General features: G+C 43.1%; 2 protein-coding genes across 5 annotated transcripts; one reads left to right on the top strand and one right to left on the bottom strand.

Moving 5' to 3' along the window:
• Positions 1-331: 331 nt before the first annotated feature.
• On the bottom strand, positions 332-2,875 carry ND-51 (NADH dehydrogenase (ubiquinone) 51 kDa subunit). Its single transcript, XM_066287248.1, has 7 exons — positions 2,718-2,875; positions 2,299-2,520; positions 1,951-2,243; positions 1,631-1,861; positions 1,336-1,568; positions 1,108-1,280; positions 332-757 (listed from the first exon to the last, which is right to left on the bottom strand). Exons 1-7 carry the CDS (start codon positions 2,758-2,760, stop codon positions 525-527), a joined length of 1,428 nt encoding a protein of 475 aa, XP_066143345.1. The 5' UTR covers positions 2,761-2,875; the 3' UTR covers positions 332-524.
• A 3,895-nt stretch (positions 2,876-6,770) lies between these two features.
• Blimp-1 (PR domain zinc finger protein 1) lies at positions 6,771-23,110 on the top strand. Of its 4 annotated transcripts, XM_066287098.1 has the most exons (8): positions 15,549-16,042; positions 18,638-18,684; positions 18,746-18,934; positions 19,276-19,395; positions 19,450-19,702; positions 19,755-20,773; positions 21,065-21,512; positions 21,872-23,110. In XM_066287098.1, exons 1-8 carry the CDS (start codon positions 16,006-16,008, stop codon positions 22,060-22,062), a joined length of 2,304 nt encoding a protein of 767 aa, XP_066143195.1. In that variant the 5' UTR covers positions 15,549-16,005; the 3' UTR covers positions 22,063-23,110. The 4 variants fall into 4 exon arrangements, with proteins under 4 accessions (XP_066143196.1, XP_066143197.1, XP_066143194.1 ...); XM_066287099.1 differs by lacking the exon at positions 15,549-16,042 and adding an exon at positions 6,771-7,033 and having other exon boundaries at positions 19,276-19,702; XM_066287100.1 differs by lacking the exon at positions 15,549-16,042 and adding an exon at positions 15,320-15,518 and having other exon boundaries at positions 19,276-19,702.
• The last annotated feature ends 16 nt before the right edge of the window (positions 23,111-23,126 follow it).

The following is a 23,126-nucleotide window of genomic DNA, read 5'->3' as shown; positions in this document are numbered from 1 at the left end:
TCCGCCATATCGTCCAGAAAATTTATGATTTACGGGTACACGTTTATAACTGTGTTTCTTTTCATGAACAACACCCCGTACATTAAAAGATTACCTTGAATATACCACTCATTCAGGTTGTTTTAGTTATAAATGTTTCAAATTTAAATGAGGCTACGAAAACATGATTTTAATTGGAGATTTCTGCATTATTTTTTTTTAATCTATCCATCATAGGGGACAACGCGTCCAGATGAAGGGCGTTTCAAGCTCAAAAATAGACTTTCTTGAGAAATGTGTGTGGATGGATCTATGTATATAGGGCAAAATTATTTGTTTTAACAAGCAAAAATTCCTTGGAGAACTTTTTATTCCTTAACAGATTCAACTTGCCGTTCATAAGCGGCAAAAACGCCATTAAATTATAAACATTTACAAGGTCTCTGTGTTTATTCTCAATGCCTCTTTATAAGCAAAATAATAAAACAAGACCCGATATATGTTTTCACGATATATACAATTTCACGTCTCAGCTTATTTGCGTTTTAAACTGATGCGCGCCGCTGCTGTCTAGATTCGTTAAATTCCCGCATCCGCTCTTCCAACTCGGGCCTAAAATGCCTGATCAGGCCCTGTATAGGCCAAGCTGCGCCATCGGCCAAGGCGCAGATCGAGTGCCCTTCCACCTGTTTGCTGATTTCCCATAACATGTCGATTTCCTCAGGTTTTCCATTACCATCCACGAATCGGTGGATTATTTTGTTCATCCAATGGACACCTGAAATTCCACTTGTTTAATAGGACGTTGTTTAACGAATGGGAAAAACATAATTTTTTCCCAATGAAAGAACAGTTTGTAGTAATGTCCTTAGATGATAGAAAATGATTTTAGATGAGTAAAACACTATTTTTTTCTACGACCACGCATACCGGGTTTAAATCTTTACAATATTTCCAGCAACATTCAAAAATAACTAGCTGAATTCAAATATTTTTATGAAATTCTATCTCTAGAGGCGTAAGTGAACGTGATTTCCTCTTTCCGGTTAGGGTAACGTACGACTAAAACTCTCTTTTTTTACATGGTCGTAGAAATTTATTTTTCGATGTCTTCAAAACGCTGTTTACCCTCTCTGCACGGCGTGCACTGTCCACAGGACTCATGCTTGTAAAACATAAGAAGTCGAGCAATAGCTTTCACCACATCAGTTTGTTTATTCATCACAATAATAGCAGCAGTACCTAAGCTGGTTTGGGCCGCCACCAGACCATCAAAGTCCATGAGAACATCTTCACAAACTCTGCAAAATTCAAACATTAACCTGTAAAAATCTAATTATTAGACAATTAATCTACTTTTTAGGAATCAAAGGGGTGGAGGATCCTCCAGGGATTATTGCCAGCAAATTATCCCAGCCCCCTTGAATGCCCCCTGCGTGAACTTCAATGAGCTCCTTTAAGGGGATGCTCATTTCCTCCTCAACAGTGCAAGGTCTATTTACATGCCCAGAAATGTTAAATAATTTTGTTCCTGAATTTCTAGTTCGACCAAAAGATGCGAACCAGGCCCCACTCCTCCGACAAATAGTCTAAAATTTTGCTGATGAAATTTTCATGTTAATACAATCCTAATTGCTGTCCAGACACTCACTGGTGATACAGCGATAGTTTCGACATTATTAACTGTAGTTGGGCAGCCAAAAACTCCCACATCTGCAGGGAATGGCGGCTTTAGTCGAGGTTTTCCTTGCTTGCCTTCAATTGACTCAATAAGTGCAGTTTCTTCACCACAAATGTATGCTCCAGCGCCACGGTGCATGAAAACATCAAAATCATAACCGGAACCACAAGCATTTTTGCCGAGAAAGCCTGCTTGGTAGGCCTGCAGAAAGACATGAAAAACAAATTATTTGCAATACATTTCATTATTAAGATTATCTTTTTTGAATCTGTCCAAAAATCTGAATTTACCTCTGCAATGGCCACCTGCATATTGGAAGCTTCATTATAAAATTCTCCTCTAATATAAATATAAGCAGCCTTGGCTCCTATAGCTCTCCCAGCAATCAAACAACCCTCTACAAGTTTATGTGGATCATGCCTCATGATTTCCCTATCTTTACAAGTTCCTGGTTCTCCTTCATCAGCATTTACCACCAAATACTTTGGCCTACCATCTCCAGGTCTGTTCATAAATGACCATTTCATACCAGTTGGAAATCCTGCTCCACCTCGACCTCTAAGACCTGAGGTTTTTACCTCATCTGCAATGTTGCTTTTTTCACTGTTGTTTCAAGGTTAAAGTAAATGGTCACATACTGACAATCCAATCAGCACCCTTCAGGAGAATTTCCTTGGTCTTGTACCAATCACCCCTTTTCATGGCTCCCTTGAGCCGCCAGTCATGTGTCCCATATAGATTAGTAAAGACTCTATCTTCATCAGCTAGAGCGCCGAATTTGGTTCTGGTTTGGGGTGGTGGGGTGCCTGGGGGTGGTCCCGATGATAGGGACCGAAGGCTGAGGACAGTTGTGGGAGAAACTTGGAACAAAACACACAATGTAGGGCATATATATAGCAAGGCAATGCAGGCATTAATTAATGGCGAATGCAGTAAATTTCAGCGTAAAATATGCTTTCATTGAACATATCAATTATGTAATTTACAAACCAAATTTGCAAGTGCAAAACGCAGTATCAATGATTAAAAAGGTTACTCGTTGATAGCCTATACTTACCATTTTTAGCAAAACATGCTTTGACTATTATTCTGTTTGCCATTGGGGCCACAAATTCAGATAAAACTTTTTTTAAAAATTTGATTTTTTAGAAGAGAATCGAAAACACCGCCATGTTGTAATTCCTGACACAATGGCATTGACAACGCCAATTGAAATACGTATCACAATGAAAACAATTAATATGACTAATTCGAGATAGATGTCTCTTTGTTGTAAACATATGGTAAACAAAGATAGAACCATATCGAAGTCAAATTTCATGGAAGGACTGTAGCCGAAACTCTTTGCTTGTCTTAAACACAAGAGCTATACAATTATCATTGATTATAAAAACACTTGAATTTAGATTCATCGTTATTTAGGGATAAACATTAACTTCAAGTATTTTATAGAAACACATGACATTAAACGACGTAAAGAAATTCTTAAAATTAAAATTCCTGACGAATTTGGCCCAGTTTTCTTTAATACGCGTAAACAACTGTAATAACTTTTGCCATATTATCAAGAATGAATCAAATATCTACCTTCCATCCGCATTAATTGAGAAATAATAATGAATTTGAGGGAAATCTTTCAATTTCGACACCAAACTGTGCTGATGTGCAGGAAATGAGCTTGAGGAAGATGAATGCTGCACGCGGTGGGAGTGAGACGAAGATGGGATAGTTGCAGACCTTCCAAGGGTGTAAAAATGTCTTAATTATTCTATAAGGAAGATGAAAGGATCTTAATCGATGATAACGTCATGGTCTCAAAACATCCAAGTTTTGGCAGTGAGATTTTGATTGTCATGGATAAACGCACCGGCCTATACACAAAGCTGCATGTAGCTCAATTAAGAGGATTTGCAAAGAGGTATCCGACCCTTTTTGCAAAGAAGATTATTCATTAGGACTTAACACGGGTGTCTTGGAATTATAAAATCTGGGAGAGATCTGCCTGAGGGCATGCCAGCATTGAGGAGTTGAACATGTTGCAGAAGATTTGCAAGGTGAAGGGGCATCTATCCACCCATTGGCTGATAGTACAGCATGGGTTGTTTAGGGTGTCTGGAGGAGTGAATCCAGCAGTGGGCCGACTGGAAGCAAGGGGTTTGTTGTTGATCCTGTAGAATGTAATAGTTGAAGTTGTTTAATTAAGTGGGTGGTGAGACCCTGAACTGTCTTTACGTAACCCAGAAACAGTACTTCACGAACTCGTCTAATTCGATCTAATAGAATCGGTAAAGTTCATTGCCGTGCGTGTTTGCGTCCAATTCTAGCGAATACACTTTTTCTTGGCCGGTTGCAGTTCAGGTGAGTGGGACAACGAACGCGAGTAACCCAGCGGTATTTATCATGTATAACCTTATTTATTTCGAACGAAGGTAAACGCAGAAAACGAGCGTTTTCTGGCATTAACAGTTAGGTACCTACTCCAAGAGGCCACCAGCCCCTCCCCCCCCCCCTCACATCCACAAGATAAACCAGTCTGGTCCCATTTGAATTTGAGGATCGGATACCTCCTGTGGCGTTTTGTGATAAGGAAGAATTGATATTTCCCAAGTCTGTTCCACAGTACTCCTCGAAGTCTCTCTGATCTGTAGCGCTACAAATGGTAGTTTTTGGACTAAATTTAGTCGGAAACCACATCGGCACAGATTTATTCTAAGTATCGGACTACATAGACTTCAAAGAAGTATCTCATTTTTAACGAAAAATTTCATTAAATGGAAAGTTGGACTGGTTCTTGAAGTCTGTCCCTTCTGTAGTGCTGTAGATATGGGTGCGTGGATAAAATTTCTGGGAAAACGCACATGTACACAGTCTTGATTTAATGACCAAACCATACCAACTTCAAGAAAATACATAATTTCTAATAAATATTACCAGATTTTGAGAATCTACTTGAACGGAGGGTTGCTTCGATTCTTGAAGTCTCTCCCTCCCGTAGCGCTGTACTTATGGATTCATGGAAGAAACTTTAGAACTTAGAACACATCTACACAGCATTGACTTAACGACCAAATATTGAAAACTTCGAGAAAATGCCTCATTCCTGATGAATTTTACGAGATTTTGAAACCCTAATTAAATGGAAAATTCGACCGATTCTTGAAGTCTCTCCCTTCTGTGGTACTGTAGTTACGGGTTTGCTGATGAAATTTCAGGGCGGAAACACGTCCACAGGGTATTGACTTAATGACCGAAACGTGCAAATTTCGATGAAATGCCTCTTTCCTACTAAAAATTACGAAATTTAAAAAATCGCATTAAATGGAGTGCAGCACTGAGCCCCCCCTTCTGTTGCGTGACAACGCGTGCACACGCCCCGAATCCTTACGAGGAGGGTAGCTGCCCAAGTTTCGCTTTTGCTTCTCCCATCCTCAGGGTCTGCGACTACAATACTCCGAAGTTTTCCATGTAAGAAGTAGCAGGACGCCTACGCGCGTAGCTACAAGCTAGATAAAGATAGTACCAGAGGTACCCGCACTGGCATGTCACCTCGGCCATTTCTTCTTGAAATCGAGTTCAAATTGCAAACAACAGTACGCGGGCCTTGAATGAAAGTTGTATCGCTTACTAACGGGAAGATCTCTTATGCAACGTATTACAGTTAGACAGACCAAGAGTTCGTCAACCCGCTTTCCGTCCTTGTCGCGCTCGCATCGAGGCCCGTAAGTCTCTCTCTCGATTGCTGTGCGGAATTGGCGAATGTAAACCAATGACCTAGCAGATGATGGTACCGGGGCATCGAAAGAATCTTGGCTGTTCGCGTTTTATCGGTCTTGGAACAGAGTCTGAATGCTAATAAACGTGTGCTTTCTTTGGAAGAAATTAGCGGAGAGTTCAGTCAGTAATTAAGCACTTGAAGTACCAGCTAGGTGCGGTACCAACTCAGCAGTTCTTAATTCTTAAGAAAACCCGACAAGGGACACTTTGATTTGCACTAAAGCTGGCTAAATGAACGACCTCAAGAAGTAAAAGCCGAAACAGCACAGAATACAGAAATTGTTAGTCTCGAATTAAGTGGTGCCATAGGGTGGTACCTAACAGCGATACATAAATTTTCAGAGCCCTTTTGTTAATTTATTCGAAGAGAAAGGAGATTCTTAGAGTAATACCACGCTGACAATGAGGTACCACTTTCAGGTGGCACCATAATGTTGTCCATCAAGGTCGGAAAACATATAATATGGAAAAATGGGTATTCAAGTAGGCTGTACCACCAGCACCTGGGACGGTACCACCCATATTTTAATCGAAGGGGAGTTACTAGATGCGGTACCACCTGAGCAATAATTGCTCTTCGGAGATAACCACTGTAGGGGCCTCAATTCGCAGATATCTTAAGGTGTTTAATTGAACCAAAAATTTTATATTCTTAAGATGGCACCACATTGAAAATATGGTACCGCTTTCACGTTAATATTGCCAATTCATCGAAAAGACACAATATAGAAATTACGAGTATTGAATTGGCTGGTCCTATTGGGTTCATCAAAGTGGCACTTGCAAGACTGGCATCGTCGAAACTATTATCTTCAGAGGCACACGCATCACCACGTTCGTTAATTAATCGAAGAATTTTTACTCCTTACGGCGGTACCGCTCTGACAATAAGGACCATTATAGAGCCATGCGCGCGATAGATGATAAATTTAACCCTTAAATTTAAATTTCGCAGTTTCGGACGGGCAGTACTCATAGGTACCACCAGTACTAACATTGATTTAGCCGCAAAGTGATACCAATATCATCCAAACGCTTAAATCTTTTAGCAGTACCAAAAAAAACACCCAGTAGTCGCAGGCATGGTCACATTCCTCTCATGGCACTGCCAAATTCTCTCTCTCTTTTCTGGGCACCATCGTGGTTACTTAACGATCGCCCAAAACGTAATTTTCTTTTCGATATTATTACTACATAAAATAAAATCCACTTCCTGATACCCAGCGAGTACCAAGACGCGGTACCGATAGCTTTTTGAAGGTCTTTAACCTCTGGGTTCCCGTTAGGCGAGCTTCGCTCTTGCACCTTGGATGGCGCTGACTCGCTACCGCCACGGTCAAGTTTACCACAGTCAATGATGGTTCGTTCTCAAGGATAGATAGTACCAACGTACGAAGACCTTTCGTGTTTATTTTCTGTATTCCGCTCGAAAAAAATGGTACCGGTATGACGTGACTGGTACTCGAAGACTGACTAGTGGCTAAGTTGAAGACTGAAAAACTCCCAGTTCCTTGGTAGTACCAAGTGCTAGTAGTGCCAAAAAACTAACATGGTATCTTGGATATCGCTCAATTTGTGTTAGGATTATTTTTAACCGAGGTAAGTATTCGCTTCGCCTATAGGTACCTGCTATCAGCACCACCTACAAGAACTCGCTTCATGCCAATCTTCGCTTTACGTTGTTTTATTCTTTATATTTATTCCGCATAAAGTATGACCGAACAGACACCTAGAGGTACCACTCGGGTACCACCGAAAGTGGTATAGAATATGAGTCACATTGAATAAATTGCTTTTGCAAATTATCATTTTTGGTAAACATTGCCTCAAACGGTACCGCCAAGGTACGAACATGAGTACCTGTCCCCAAATTGGCGCATCAATCGCCACTTTGACTTTTAAAGACACGTAAATTTATCACGGTTATCGGTCGGTGATCTTTATCCTTCACGGTAGGTCAGCTGTGCTACTGGTACCTGCGCGTAAGTACCACCAATCGTCTGATCGACCACAAAGAAGGAGCATTCATCAACTTACTTTTTGTTAGGCTCCTAACAATGGTTCTGAAAAATACAGCTCTCCATGGTACTGCCCTCTTTGTTGTTCCATGAAAGAGTACCGTCGATTTTTCATACCGCATGGGTTTCAAGAGAGGAACCCTGATTAGTGCTGGTCAATAAAAGCACAGCCTATTTTGAAAATATTACATAACGGTACCACAAAAATTAGAAATACCGTTCCCCCGTGATTTAGAGCTTCTGGGTTCCGATACCCCTTTTTTCTGAGCTTTAAAATTTCTTCTTTTACCTGCTCGCAGGTAGAGAAACGGCCGTGGGTACCGTCGCTGGTACTGCTTTAAAACGGAAAAATGAGCGACCCTTAAATCTTTTTTTTTTTTAATTTCTAACTGTAAATGTCCAAAAGGGTCTTTTATTGGTTCTCTAAGCAGATGCATCTGGGCTATATACATATGTGGCTACAGGTGGTACGTGATTTGGGGTAATGAGGGGTTTCATAGGCTTAGAACGTTTGGTTTTTTGTTAAGGGTTTCTAACGGGGAACTGGATTTTTTGTCATAATAATAACAATTTCCGGTGGATTCGGGCTTCAGCATCAAATGGTACCTTGAGGGTACCGTTAGGACGCCTCTGTAATCAGCGTCCTTATTACTTTAGCAGCCAATGACAAGAAAGACAGCTCATTTATTGCTTCTAGAAAAACTTTTCGATGATGGTACCATTTTTTTTTAGTGGTACCACCAGTGGATATTTGTCAAGATGACGTTGCAACGGGAGACATTATCATCTATCCACTTTTAAAACAAACCTCGAACTACTTTACATTTTTGGAGTAGTACCAGGTATCATTTGTAACTTCTCTAGTGACGCAGATGGGTTCATGTTGTAGCACCTCATTTTCGACCAATATGGTCCATGTAAGCTCAATCGTGAGGTCAATTTTGACGCAACCTCAGCCACATTCGAGATGCTTGTAGTCAGTGTTGTAATCATAATTACTTTTTTATACTCGAATATAAAAAGTCGCATAAATTAGCGCTGCCTGCGCCAATGCAAACGTTGTCTGAGTTGTCAGTTTTGACGTCATATTTGAGAAACGACGTACTGGCGATGGTTTTTGAGGTCATATCGAAAACTATTCGTCGGCTTGTAAATTAATGAACTGGCCATCTTTAAGGCCTAATGACTTCACTGAAGAGATATTTTATTATCCGTTTCGAATGGAGGTATGTTGCGTTAATGGCGCGGTGTACGCCACTGAGGTGCAAAAAAATTATAGCTCGTTCATTTTTTGAGATACACCCCTGTAGCTGCACCTCGTTTGGAAACGATTTACACCTTGCGAATGCGTTGGAAATGCCAGATTTAGCGAAAGTCCAACGAGTTCCGAGATTGACACAAATCGTGAACTGCTAAAAAAATCGGAACTTTTGTGTTTGTCCAGACACGTCCCTGTAGTCGCCTCTCGTTTCCGACCAATCTGGACCCCGCCAATGCATTGAAATTGTCGGATTTGGCCTAAGCTCAACGAGTTTCGAAATCGATATGGGTCGTGACACACTAAAAAAAAACTATAAGTCATGTATTTGTCGAGTTCCGCCCCTGTAGTCACCCTTCGTCTCCGACCAATCTGAACCCCGCCAATGCATCGGAAGTGCTAGATTTCGTGCGAGTCCAACGAGTTCCGAGATCGACATATATTGATGCACTAAAAAAACAGCGCAACTCCTGTATTTGTCGAGACGCATCCCTGTAGTCGCACCTCGTTTCCGACTAATCTGAACCCCGCCAATGCACTGACAATGTCGGATTTGGCGTAGGTTCAACGAGTTTCGAAATCGACATGAGTCCGTGACATACAGAAAAAAAACCATAACTCCTGTATTTGCCGAGTTACGCCCCTGTAGTCGCACCTCGTTTCCGACTAATCTGAACCCCGCCAATGCACTGACAATGTCGGATTTGGCGTAGGTTCAACGAGTTTCGAAATCGACATGGGTCCGTGACATACAGAAAAAAAACCATAACTCCTGTATTTGCCGAGTTACGCCCCTGTAGTCGCACCTCGTTTCCGACTAATCTGAACCTTGCCAGTGCGTTGGGGATATCGTTTTCCATCCAAGTCCAACGAGTTTCAAGAACGGCGCAAGTGGCTCCGACACTTGAAAAACCCGTTTTCGACTAACTTAGACCTCGTCAAATTCCTGGAAATGCCATTTTTCCACTAAGTTTAACGAGCTCCTAGTTGGCGCATTTCTTGAAGTAGGCCTGTCCTGCGACTACTCGTTTCGCTTAACTCGGGCCTCGGCAATCCATCGAAGTCGTTAAATTTGGCCTAAGTACGACTGCTTCACCTCTGTGCCTGTTTGAGTTGAATTTAGGCCTGCACCATCCCACTCGTCCCAGTCGAAGGGGTCAAGTTGAACGAAAATTCACCGATCCAGGCGCACCGATCGATTTCCGTAGATGTTCGATGATGGGGCAATTAACGCAAACTTAACCCGATTATAATAATCGTCTCGAAAATAATAATAATCGTTTCGCCTGTGTGTGATAGTAAGAATATAACATTTACAAGACATTGAACTTGCGAGTTCAGTGAACCTGCCCCACTGTCCTACTAAGCAAAAGAAAGGCCCCGACGACGCCGGAAAGAACGAGAAGTATTACATTTGCCAGCGAATTAGCGTTACCTACCTCTTTGGGTACTACCTATGATTCGAGTGGTGCCATTATCGTTGAAGTACCTGGAAAATTCCTGCGTGGGATTTCCCTGCACGAGTTTTTCGAGGCCAGACCTCGGCTGGTTTGAGGAGCGCCCGATGAGGCCAAACGACGAAGATTTCCCTCTCTTTCGAAGGATTTCCACAAAAAATTCACTTTCCAAGCGGCCAAGAGTCCCGAAGATCGTCAGACCGTCGTGACGTTTTTCCTGGTCCATTTCTTCACGATGTGAGCACGAAACATGGTTTTACTTAACCAACGTCGGCCAATAACCTTGCAGATCTAATACTGTTAGAAAAGGAAGATCAATGTGTAGGTCATTACCACTTACTACGTTTGTAGGTCAAAAGGCCAACAGGCGTAATCGTTGCATACTAGCGCGAAAGCTCATTGGCCGTCGACTTGTCCTGATTTAAGTCATTCGGACCGAAGTGGTGACGGCAGTGGCGTGCCTTCCGACACCACAAAAGGGGGTTAAATTCGTAGAGAAGTTTCTATTTGGAGGAGAGTGAAAACAGAGCGGTGCTGCATATTGCTTAGTCATCGGCGCATCTTAAAATAGTTTAAGTTTTTTTGCACTTGAGAAACTTTAAACTTTTGAATAATTGCCAAAGGTTAAAATTATAGTGCGAGACTGTTTTCATATGTGGGCCGGTGCAGTTTAATTTTACACGGTCATGTCATCGATAAATAGCACAAAGTTGCAGTTTTGTAACTGGATTTATCATTGCGAACAGTCCTTCGGTTGATTTGAGGACTTTTGCTTTTGCTTTTAGCGCTGAGAGACCAGGGAAAAGCTGTTTATGCGCACTGCCGAAATTCACTTCTCAACGTGACTTTTTGGCCGACCTTCGCGGTCCACAGCGGAGAGTCAACCAACACCCAAAAGACCTTCGTCATACGCTTCCTAGCTTAAAACGAATTAGGCGCAACAACTAACTAGTTCAGGTGGTACCTTGACCAGCCGTTAGCGGTACCACTCTGACCTTTTGATGCGGCTGAGATCCGCAATGGTCTCTGCCCAATAAACCATTTGAAGCGCTATAAAGAACTCTTGAAACGTTCCCCTTTTAACGGTTACCATTAAGGGGAGGTACCTGAAGTACCTGAGAAATATTTTTCGAGTTTACGAAGCGCCGTGCTGTCCGGGAGGGTTAAAGTATCACTAAACGCATTAATCTGAGACACCTCCGTCGCCTAATAACGGTCCCAGTTCAAGTTAATGTGGGCCAAGAGTTTCTGAATAAGGGACATTTTTGGTTTGTTGATTTTTTTGAAACGTTCGAAGTTGTCGTCGACAAACCTCAGAGATGGTACCATGCAAAGTGCCAAGAGGCAATGCCGCGTTCAGGGTTAATTGCGGCAAACGCACAGGGAGGTACCCGCAGTTCACATATAGGATCAATCGGAGGATTCTTGAGGGCAGTGCGTTGGACGTCTCAGATTTAATGCAAGTCCAGCGAGTTTCGAGATCGACATAAGTCATGATATGCTTTAGAAAATTGTAATTCCTGCATTTTTGAGATGCATCCCTGCAGTTGCATCTCGTTTCCGCCCAGCATTGATACTGGACGTGCATTTGGCAGTCAGTTTTCACCTATTTCTAACGAGTTTCCAAAATCCAAAATGTAGCTGTTTCACCGGTTGAGGTACTCAGAGCGATGCAGCGTGCACCTGACCAATCGGTTGGGAATATCAGTTTTCATGCAAGTCCGACGAGTTTCGAGACTGCTGCAAATCGAAACAATATTAAAAAATCACAACCTCTTTTAATTTGCGAAGCAAACTCCTGCGGTAACACCTCGTTTTCGATTAATTTCGAACTGACCGATGCAAAAAAAAAACATGAGGACCCAACGAGTTTTGAGAAGAAAATTGTAACAGTTTTATTTTTTGAGATAGACTTCGAGGTGACACTTCGTTTTCGACAAAATGGTACCATGTGAAGTACGAATAGTCAATACCATGTGCAGTGCAACTGGTAGTACCACAGGGAATGTAATGCTCAACTTTCATTTTGAAGTGGTACCACCTTAAAGAGAAACACATACAGCCCAGGTACAGGGTCATTTCTGGCAAATCCAGCATATACAAGGCCCTTTTGGGAGCAGCGTATCTTTGTACCAAGTCACGAATAACACTAATACATTTTAATGTGCGAAACTCGCTAATTAGGGGAACCACAGGAAATATGATACTCGCTATTGATAGCGAAGTAGTGTCATCCTAAGGCCTCGATGACATTCTCCCAATGCTCAAACAAATCTACTTATGATTTCTCCTAATTTTTTTTTGGTTTTAAAGTACTACGACGTGGCCTCACATGCCCGAATCCAGACCTGGTTTTCCATAAAAGTGAATTTATGGATGCACCCGATTGGACGACCTAAGGCAACATTTCTGGGGGTGAACGACCCTGAATTTGCCCTCCACGACCTGCTTAACACTTTCCATGGTAACCGGCGTGTATTCCAGATCGATTTCCGGCAGTATTTTCGTTTTTTCCATCCAGAACCAACTTCCACTTTTCGTAACAATTTGTTTAATCCAGGGTCGTTATCCTGATGACAATCCCGTGTGAAAATCTTCCCGTTTTCGCAAAAATCGAAAGGCAATTCGGCCCAAATTTAGGTCCAGATATTGGGGAAATGTTGGTATTTAACATGGGTCCAGTTGGGTGTGCTCAATGGGAGATTTTTCTTATGGTCCAGGGCTTTAAACCCTGCCCTGCGAAACCGAATAAAAGTGAAACTAGGGGAAATCGATGCGAGTTCAACGGCCCCGGCTGCTCCGTTAGTTCTGGATATGCAGCCTAGGCTTTCCAGATACAAAATTGCAGCAATTCAACTGAAAAATGTGTTCTTTTGCATTGGGACTTACATAACAACTCAATCAGAGTTAGATAGGAGAATCTTGATAATCCCAAAAATGTATGTTTCGATCCAGCCACATCCATGACAGCATCTTGGAACCTTGAATTAAGGGTTGACAAGTTATAGACGTCACAATGAAACCGAGACATATCATATAAAAAGTCGGCCATTTTGTAGTGCTTAATTAATATTTATTGATTTTTTTGGATGTGATTTGTCCCCCGTTTAGTTCTTCGTTGACCGCAATTTTAGTTTCGATGTTCGTTGCTTTTATTTCTATTACTTTTCGATTTTAGTGTGTAAACTTTGGGAAGTTTCTTTGATTTTCTTCTATGTTTCCGCGTTGATTACTCATCGAGGATACATCCTCTTTTGGACCTCAATCGAGTTTTTTCGCTTCAGATGAAGTTGCTTTAAAATCCAAAAAGCAGCTAATATCTACATCGGATATTTGGAAAAATTGAATATGTATCCCTGCACCGCTTGGAAATTTCCCATTTTCTGTGGGGTTCTTTCGCGGCCCGAAAGGTCTAAAAATGGCCGCCAAAATGTTATTTCTTGACATTTTAAACGTCATATTGAAACAACGATAGTTGTAAAAAATCGGCCATTTTGAGTTCGAAGTCGGACCCTTTGAGCTGCAAGTCGGCCATTTTCTTAAATTTGCCGAGCGCTGTGTTGAACTTTGTCCTAATTATCGAAATCTTCTTAAGTTCTGCGTTTCTTGTGAACATGGAAACAAGTACACCAAGTTCCTGCTAACATGGAAAGGAGGCTTGTTGTTGGTCCCCTGTTCTATTTCCACATGGAAGCGGAGCTCCTGTGGTTGCTATTAGCGTTAACCAGCTGCGAAATAAGTTCCCTTTGGGGCAGTTCGGGTAACTCATCAAATTTCAGTTTTGGCAGTACTGCAGGGTGAGAAACGTGCGAAATTTATACAAAAGTCGCTCGGACAAATTGTTTAGATCGTTGCAGACTAAGCATTCAGAGGTCCCAATAAATTCTTTTCGCATTAGAGATTTAAGGTATTAATCAAGAATTAATATATGAGTTTCGTGATTGTTTTTCCATGACTTTTTCAACTAATTAGCCCTAAATTACCGACGCAGAAAAATGCTAAAGAGTTTTCCTCAAAATGTTTTTGAAATTTCTCTTGAGTTCGTGTCTGACTGCTCAAGAATCTAATTGCAGACACTGCAAATTCCAACCAACCATCGCGCTCATGGATTCTCAAAAAATTGACTGCATCAGAATTACGCCTCAAAATCCACGTCAGCGGGACGTGGTTAAAATTGACGTTATTTTAACGTCATACTGTGACTTTTTGCGTTTGCCCGAGTTAGCCGGAAATGGTATAACTTGCGCTAGTGAGAGGAAAGAGGAAGATATATTTGCGGAAGACTGAAAGGTTGCGCTTGCGTCAAAAGTAGGTCTCAAAACAACGGATGTGGAACGTCATGTCGAGGTCTCTCTACGACATTTTTGCCTATATCTTTAAGCGTTTTCTGGCGCTTTCTGAGAACCTCCTGGCTTCTGACATATGCCATTCTTCGTTCTTCAACTCCTGATTGGCTCGAGTGATTTCCCATCGGCGCTGGGGCTCTTCGTTGCCCGATCAAAAAACGGTGTCCGGGGAGACACCACGCAATGGTTCCCACTGTACAAGTTGCGAAATCGCTCGCTGCTCACGGTGTGACATCCCGGTTCCTGGACATGGTCAAGTTTCGCCCGAGTGCAGCTGGAGTACACGGAGACCTGGATAATTCCCCCATGGATACCACGCGGAATGCATTTTGGCAACAACACCCAATTCCCTCCAAAAATTGAAACCTGGCAAGGTTGAACCCGCTTTTTTTACGACTCTTGGGCCAATTGGTTATTTCGAGACATAATCGCCCCCCATTATCTAATACCACGCTACCTACCACCGCTCGCCCTGGGGCAGGTCAATTCCTGGTCGGTTTATTGCGTTGTGAATGCACCGAAACCGACACTTCGATCGTCAATTTATCGAAGCAATGGAAAGCTACAATTACATAATGAAAAATTATGCGGCTGCGGCGACTATAGTGAGCTTGGCCTAACCCAAGAGCCAAAAATACCCGCTCATCGTCAAGGCGAGCAATTCTCAAAGTCAAGTGCATAAAGTGCATATGCAACATTCCGTATTAATTTTTTCCGAACTAGAACTATTTTAAATAAACATTTGCTAGATGCGCAATAATCTGTTATCAGAGTTCTATGCCAAGGAAAACCGACGAACGTAGCCGAGCGGTGCATTCGCGATGCACGCCTGTCCAAACCGTTTAGTGTTGAGTTAGGTCGGTGTTTGGACGCCACACTTACACTATTTCCCCAGATTTCAATTTTTCTAAAAATCTTTCCCGGAAAAAATTGCAAAAACCGGACCCGCGGTGCGTTGTGACCGTGCGCTTGTGCGTGTCTGGTGCGTAACTCACGCAGGAGAAGGTGCGTATCGCTTGTCTTCACACTAACACACACACACACACACACACACACACACACACGTGCGTGTCCGCAACACCTGTGGAACCCCACAAGCACCAGCTAACCCGAAAACCGCCATCTAACCCAATCAAAAAGGAAAAAATGCTCGAGGAAAATCTCTCCCCCCTCGCATGCCAACGGGGGCGGAGGGGCTTAGCGGGGGTTTCCGCCGTTCGATAACCACTGAAAGTGAAAATCCAAAATGGCGCCGCTAAACTTCCCCGCGTTTGACACACTAACACATTCCCCCCAAGTGCCATCAGCCCCGCTCCCCGCAGTCACCACACCGGCACCATGAGGTCCACCACTTCCGGCTCGTCCCCTCGATCGCACCCAATAAGTCTCCCCATCAGTGCCAACCCCTAGAGCTCGCGGAGGCGTTTGAACTTTGACCTTTGAGCCTCAGAAGCCCCTCTGATGCCTCCGTGAGGCTCGGAGCCGCCGAGCCATGTACGTGGTGTACCTCACCGAAGCCTTCCTCGAAGGTAAACCCAGTTCCTGGTGGTTTTTCCTTGGTTGGTTGCTTAGGGAACGCGAGAAGGTTCAAGTTCAAGGCAAGGTGAACGAATGCACTATTATTAGATCTAGCCTAGTTAATTGGACGTTGCAATATTCAGGCGGATTATCATACAGGGTGATTCCGGGCTGGTGCAAATGAATAGTTCGCTTGAATGTGGTGGATATTTGAAAATATGAATGTTGATGCGAATAAATTGCAATAGACGAAGATCGATAGAGGACGCGTGACGTCAGGAGTTAAGTGCACGTATATGCAGTTTAACCTTGCACTAAAATTAGTCGGCAGTAAAATTAAATAAATAATTGCTAAAGTCGCCTATTGTGGATGTGGACTGCATTAACGCACGATTTCCTCATGATGACTCTGGTCATGGTCAGCTTCTAACTCCCGGATGTGGTGACCTTAGGACTTAACCTCAGAAGCCTTTGGCTAGCCATCCGGATAGCGCGTCGCTCTAAGGAGGGCTTAGGTGAGGCATTTTCGGGAGAAGAGATCTTTTTCGCCTCACTTGAACCATCGAAGAAACAATCGCCAGCCTAAGCCCGCCGGCAACGTTATCCGGAGGATAACTTCCGCGGGAACCAAGGAGCACGAATTGCTGGAGTCGAAAGGCTGTTTGAGACTTCGGCGGCTCCGGTTAAAGTAAATTTTTCAAGAAATATCTGTGTCGGATAAGTGCTGGTTACGTTAATCGCTGTGCGTTCTAAGTGACCTAAAGAAGTTTGCGGAGGCTACATGTCATGCAATCTCCTCCCGAGGCTCCTAAACTGCCTCGATAGATGTTCCTTTTGGAACTTTAAAGGTGTAGTGCTAGCCAGAGGAGCAGGTCAAAGCTTAACCTTCAGGATAGATAGTGGTGTCTCTTAGAGCTACAGATAAAGAGTGCTCGTCTCTCCTTAAGGTTGTCTAATTTAAATGCATGGATTTCTGCAACATTAGCTTAATCGTCATCATCGTCATCATCATCATCATCGTCATCGTCATCAATATCTCCCGGTTTAGATGCCTAGGTAAGCCAGATATCTCTAGGCTGTTTCACGCGTGTTCAATTCAGCAGATTGTCTGCGAGCGGTGCCCATAGCTCCCAAGGGAAATAGAGAATTGAGCTCAATTTTTCGGCGTCTTTAAGGTGCATATGGGGGCTTAGCTCTGCCAAGAACCAGCCCCACCCTTTTAACCATCCCACTAAACTAGTGAAACTCGTGTACATTTATATAATCCAGCTTTAATTTTCGCTATTTTTATGGGGCAAATCCTCAGACGTGCTTACTTCTGCCCCAGAACAACCTTGTAGAACCACTGGTTCGGTAATTGCAGATCTGGAAACTTGTCGAAAGCCCCCATTAATGACTCGCAAGCTATGAAGTCGCCTAAGGGCCAGTATGTCGACGTCCTGATAACTTTGACAGAAGAAAATTTACCATTTCGCCGCTCCGGCAAAGACCTTTCGGTAATCGGACAACGAATCTGTTTTTGATTATTCAAACCTGAAAGTGATCATGGAGGAAAATTATGTAGGCCCTGAGATATCAGTGGCGTGCCTCTCCCCTACAAGTTTTACCCTGTAATAGCGTGTTGTAACTCTGCTAAATCCAGAAATCCTCCTTTTTCATTCTAAGATTTCACTGGAAATCCATGATACTGCGTCTTGGACATAGTCAAGACTATCTCGACCCGGTTAACGCTAACCTTCTAGATGTACAATTTCGGCTGTTGAAGCTAAGCATGCTCGCGCTCTAACGTTACTCCGTAAACTCTAGCTCTGGCTAGATCAAGTTCTAATTAAATTTTAACCTTCCTTGGTCGATAACTTTCTGATGGAGCAACATTAACTGTAATTTCTCATATAACTTAACCCTCTGGATAGCCATTCTTGGCAGTTCAAGTTTGCATAAATCCTTCTCAAGACATCCCTGATTGTATTAAGATCTGAATTAGTTTGCTCGCGAATTTCTCTTAAATAAGGCCTGGAGAACTAAGTCCTGGTTAAGTTCAACCCTCGGCATAATCAACCGGACACGACTTAGTTTCAAAGAGTGGAGTTTTAATGGAGTCTTAACTCAGGGTTAGGTAGAGAGTAAAACTCTGGTTAGCTAACCCGAACCATGTTGTCTCGCGAATCTTCTCGAGGGATAGCGGGATCTGCAGGATGATGTTAGTTGGTTTTCAGCAACTTTCATGCCTCCAAGGACCCAATAACCAACTTCCAAGAAACTTTCTCCTCCTCCCTTTGTTGGCTCTATTACCCGTCAGTTCGCTTTACCTAAGATCGCATTACGGTACCACCAATCATATAATTCCCCCAACTTTTCGCTAACTGGTTAGATAACTTAAATTTAATTAGAGCCATCTAGCCAAACTACAAGTAACTCACGAAGACAAAAGCGATCCGTGGTACCATTAAAGAACCTTCTTCAAGTTCATTGACACTGACCGACTGCGAATTCTGTCCGCGAATAACGGTTTACAGATTAGGCGACCCAGTAGGCCTCACTTCGGTTCAACGTTCTTCAAATTTCTTATTATCAACGCTGTTACCTTACATTGTCTTTGGTTCCAGGTCTTAAATGCCGTGAGGTACTCTCCAATTGGTCAGATATGATTGGGGTAAGAATCGACGAAGGGGGGTACGCATTAAGACTTAATTTTTTGGGGGACGATTTATTAGGATACAATGGATGAAGCTTTGGGTACCACCAGGAATGGCCTGGACCTGAGCACCATCAGTGAGGAGGAGTTTGAGCTGCACACCACTTACATAGTACCTGATTTGCCGGTCGAGAGGGAAGTACCCAACAGGGCCGAAGCAACTTTGCCAAGAAATTTGGTGCTCAAGCCTTCGAATGCTCTGTCAGATGTAAGTAGCGGGTTCTCCACAATTTCCAAGTAGCTTCATGCCTTGCTAAATCTTAGAGCAATCAGTAGCGTCCAAGTATGCATTAGTGGCGTGCTGGACGCAATTTAAAGTTGATAATAAGGACCAAAAAGGTGTGAAACCAGCAAGTGAATAATTTCGAGAAATTGCCCGGTCTAAAAACATTGTGATGCGCTAGTGACTCATTGTGTATTAAGCGCTTTATAGGATTTTCAGGCAGTGGCGCACATACGGCCGCTCAGTTCGGTGTCGCGCCACTGTTATTAACGCACAATTGTTGCTTATAATCTGAAAGTGTATGACGCTCATGTCTTTGTTCGCAGGCTCAAGGGGTGTGGAGCACAGGATACATCCCACGAGGGACCCGGTTTGGCCCCCTCGTGGGAGAAATCTACGCCAAAGACGCTGTGCCCTCCTCAGCGAACCGTAAATATTTTTGGAGGGTAAGTTCCGAGAACAATCGTCAAAGGGTCCGTCAAACGATCGACTTTCTGCAGATCTACAAAGATAATGAACTCTTCTACTACATCGACGGGTACGACATTTCCAAAGCGAACTGGATGCGCTACGTGAACCCCGCCTATTCCAGCGAATCTCAGAACTTGATCGCCTGTCAGTACAAGATGAACATCTACTTCTACACCATAAAGCCCATCCTGCCCAATCAGGAATTATTGGTGTGGTACTGCAAGGAATTTGCAGAGAGGCTCAACTACCCGTTGACTGGGGAACAGATGCTGCAGAGGATACGTAAGTACCACCAGCACCCGCAACTCTACTGTTTTGCTCACGAACGAAACAGGTCAGCAGGTTCAGCAATCCCCCGAAATCCTCCCCATTCCCACGGCGGAGCCACCCACCCCCAAAGACGTCCACTATGACCAGCACGTGACTGCAGCGGAAGGCAGTGTGCGGTCGGATGAAGGGTACCACAGCAATGGGTACCATGATGACGGGTTTCAACCTCCAGAGGACACAAGCGACACTGATAGTGAGTGTAACTACGTCCTGGACTTCAGCAAAAAGCCCGAAGTGAAAGAGGCGGACGTGATACCTCCGGCCACTCCGGAATTGCTGAAAAACGAGTATCGGAAAGTAAAGATCAAGATCTCCAAGACGTACAAGTCGTGCGATAGCGAGGAGTCCCCTCCGCATGATAACGTAGTACCTGAATTGGCGCCTGCAGTGTCGGAAGTTCCTAATGGAGGGGGATACCACATAAGGTACTCTCCTCCATCTTCAAGTATTTTGGAAAATATCTTGCTGGGCAATAGAACTGACAGCAATAATAACGACCATCAAAGGCAATCGCCTCCAAACTCGCCCACAGAGATGGCGTACTCTTACAAGAAAAGTCACAGGTACGGAGCGAGGCCTCCTTGCAGTCCGGACTCGAGTACCGCAGCACCAAATCTAGATCTATTCCCCGCACCAGCTGAACCTGAAGGGTCGTATATGACCTCCCCAGAAATGCAACCTGCTTATTATACGACGTATTGTGCATCTCCGATGACCACCCCAGTGCACCACAGTGGAACTCCGTCACCAACGGGTTCCTACACACCCGAGAGGGGCACCTCGAACGTCATTGTACCCCCATCAGGCAACAGGGTTATCACTTCACACCATCTACTTACCCCTATTGTACCGTTTGATAGCAAACAAGAGGAGATCAATATCGTTTCCAATCCTCTCAGTCCGGGAGGGGGACCATCGCGGGGGTACCGCAGTTTGCCGTACCCGTTGAAGAAGAAGGACGGGAAGATGCATTATGAATGTAACGTGTGCTGCAAGACGTTTGGACAGTTATCGAATTTAAAGGTAGGTCTATATCTTTGCGTTTTCCCGCTAGGTGTCATAGTTATTTGTTTGCTATTGCGTGCGGGGAAGTCCCCTTTACTGCTGATTTGAGGTGTGAGGCAGACTGGTTTGCAGCGCCTCCAGCAGTAAAGTGACTTTTTCGCACTGAGGGCGGCAAAGTAATTTCGACTGGCGTAGTAAAAACCTCACTTCGACTTTCGTGTGAATGCAAAATGAGCTTTATTAAATGCGCTCTCCACGCTCAAGTGCCATAAAATGGTTGATTTCAAAGCGCATTTTGTTTGTCTTCAGGTGCATTTGCGCACCCATAGCGGCGAACGTCCTTTCAAATGCAACGTGTGTACGAAATCCTTCACGCAACTCGCCCACCTTCAGAAGCACCATTTGGTGCACACAGGGGAGCGTCCTCATGAGTGCAGCATCTGCAAGAAGCGCTTCTCCTCCACCTCCAACCTTAAGACGCACCTGAGGCTGCACAGCGGACAAAAGCCGTATGCGTGCGACTTTTGTCCCGCCAAGTTCACGCAATTCGTCCACTTGAAATTGCACAAGAGGCTGCACACCAACGAGAGGCCGTATATTTGCCAGGAGTGCGGCAAAAACTATATCAGCGCATCAGGGTTGAGGACGCACTGGAAAACCACCAGTTGCAGGCCGAATAACATCGAGGAGGAGTTGCAAGAGAGTGCAGTGCCGAATGGTGGGTACTACGAGTACGCCACTACTGATGGAAGCATTGGTAAGTTGACACCTTTAAGTTACAGAGGGAAAGTGCAATTTTCGCGACAAAATGGCGAATTGCTCATTTCGCCGAATGAGCGGCAAATTCGAAAATCACAACATGCGGGGTGATTTTTTAATGCTAAAAGGTCACTCCTCTAAACCATTTTTATTAAAACGCCTCAAATATATCTGTTAAGTTTAATCAAGTCACCCTAAACCGGCTTAGGGTAATTACTTTGTAACTTTATAAGGAAATTCACCCGGTATATCCACCAATAGAAATGGTTACTGGGAGCGAATGTTTTACCTCCCATCGTGAGACCCAATAAGGCCCCTCTTTAGGCCTAACGTTTACAGTTTTATTTTGAATTCTAGCTTTAAGTGAATCTCACGAAGACCACTCTTTCCTGCACCACTCGACACTAGACCACATCCACAACCAACAGCAAGTGATCGGTAGACCCATTTCCGGGCTGATACAGAACACTGGGCCGAATTTGCAAGCCAAAGAGAGCAGGCCCAGCGTAATTGAGTCGTCACAACCCCACATAATCGAGTGTACTTAAAGAAATTTCCTGAATGCTTATAAATGCTCTTAAAGTAACGTCAATGTAACGTCGTTCCTAGACGTTACGGTGACGTCCCATTTACATCACAACTGCTACCTGACAGCTTTGTTACATGCAAATTTACGTACCTAGATGTAATAGGCTATATTATATAGTAGTAATATTTATTTTCGACATGGTGAATAAGGGTGATGATAAATCTTTAAGTGTGGACATTATTAAGCTTGAAAACGTTCTTATTGGGATCGTTTTTCGTCGTGATATTTACTTTTTAAGTTGTCCTCTTGTAATGATACTCAAACCGCTCTGATGTATATTTCAAGTTAAAATTATTATTTATTTTACTTAGTTCGTAAGTGTAAATCTGTAAAGAGGGTATTAAGGTTTATTAAGTATTTCAGAGGCTTTAGGGGACTTCTAGAATGTTCCTGAGCGTCGCTCCCGAACATTCCGGAACGGAATATACTTGTAAAATTTATAGACTGACTATTGACAAGCAATATACTATGTCTAAAATAATCGACGGCTAAGTTTTAACGTTAAAGCAGTCTGCGTTGGAAAAAAGACAAAAATGAGAGTACTCTACTATAATTATAGTGTATCGTAAATACGTGGCACAACATCTAAATATTTGCATCTTTTGCATCACTTTTATAATCCTTAGCAACGACGGAGTTTTCTGCATGTGTTTATATGACTGTGTCATTCACATATAAATGGACCTTTCGATTTAAACATGGATATCCTGCGTAATATTTGTCTGGGAGAACAGTATTATATAGATTTTTAAAAGATTTAACACGAGTTGGTTGTTTGTTTAGTGCGTCCGCGCATCACCCTGTATATGTTATAGTAGTGATTGTACAAACTTTATTTTTCATAAAGTCGCGTAGTTTTTGTACATTTTTTGTAAATTCGAATTTGATTTTCACTATAGAAACTTGCCTTTATAAAATTTATTTATTTTCTGGATGTTTTTTGTGACAGCCCTGTATAACTATTTTTTATGTTACTTATTTTGAAATAAATCATACGTTGATATATAGTTTCCTGGCCTTAGC

The sequence above is a fragment of the Euwallacea fornicatus genome, chromosome 11 (genome assembly GCF_040115645.1).
Source record: "Euwallacea fornicatus isolate EFF26 chromosome 11, ASM4011564v1, whole genome shotgun sequence".
Taxonomy (NCBI): domain Eukaryota; kingdom Metazoa; phylum Arthropoda; class Insecta; order Coleoptera; family Curculionidae; genus Euwallacea; species Euwallacea fornicatus.
This window is presented reverse-complemented; position numbering and strand designations above follow the sequence as displayed.

Bases quoted from the DNA above. Each gene is read 5' to 3' on its own strand.
- Blimp-1 (XM_066287097.1), top strand. From the start codon at position 16,006: ATGTACGTGGTGTACCTCACCGAAGCCTTCCTCGAAG. The intron at 16,043-18,637 runs GTAAACCCAGTT...CTTTGGTTCCAG, and splicing joins CACCGAAGCCTTCCTCGAAG to GTCTTAAATGCCGTGAGGTA. The intron at 18,935-19,275 runs GTAAGTAGCGGG...CTTTGTTCGCAG, and splicing joins CTTCGAATGCTCTGTCAGAT to GCTCAAGGGGTGTGGAGCAC.
- ND-51 (XM_066287248.1), bottom strand. From the start codon at position 2,760: ATGGCAAACAGAATAATAGTCAAAGCATGTTTTGCTAAAAATG. The intron at 1,569-1,630 runs GTGAGTGTCTGG...GCAAAATTTTAG, and splicing joins AAACTATCGCTGTATCACCA to ACTATTTGTCGGAGGAGTGG. The intron at 1,281-1,335 runs GTAGATTAATTG...TGAATTTTGCAG, and splicing joins ACCCCTTTGATTCCTAAAAA to AGTTTGTGAAGATGTTCTCA.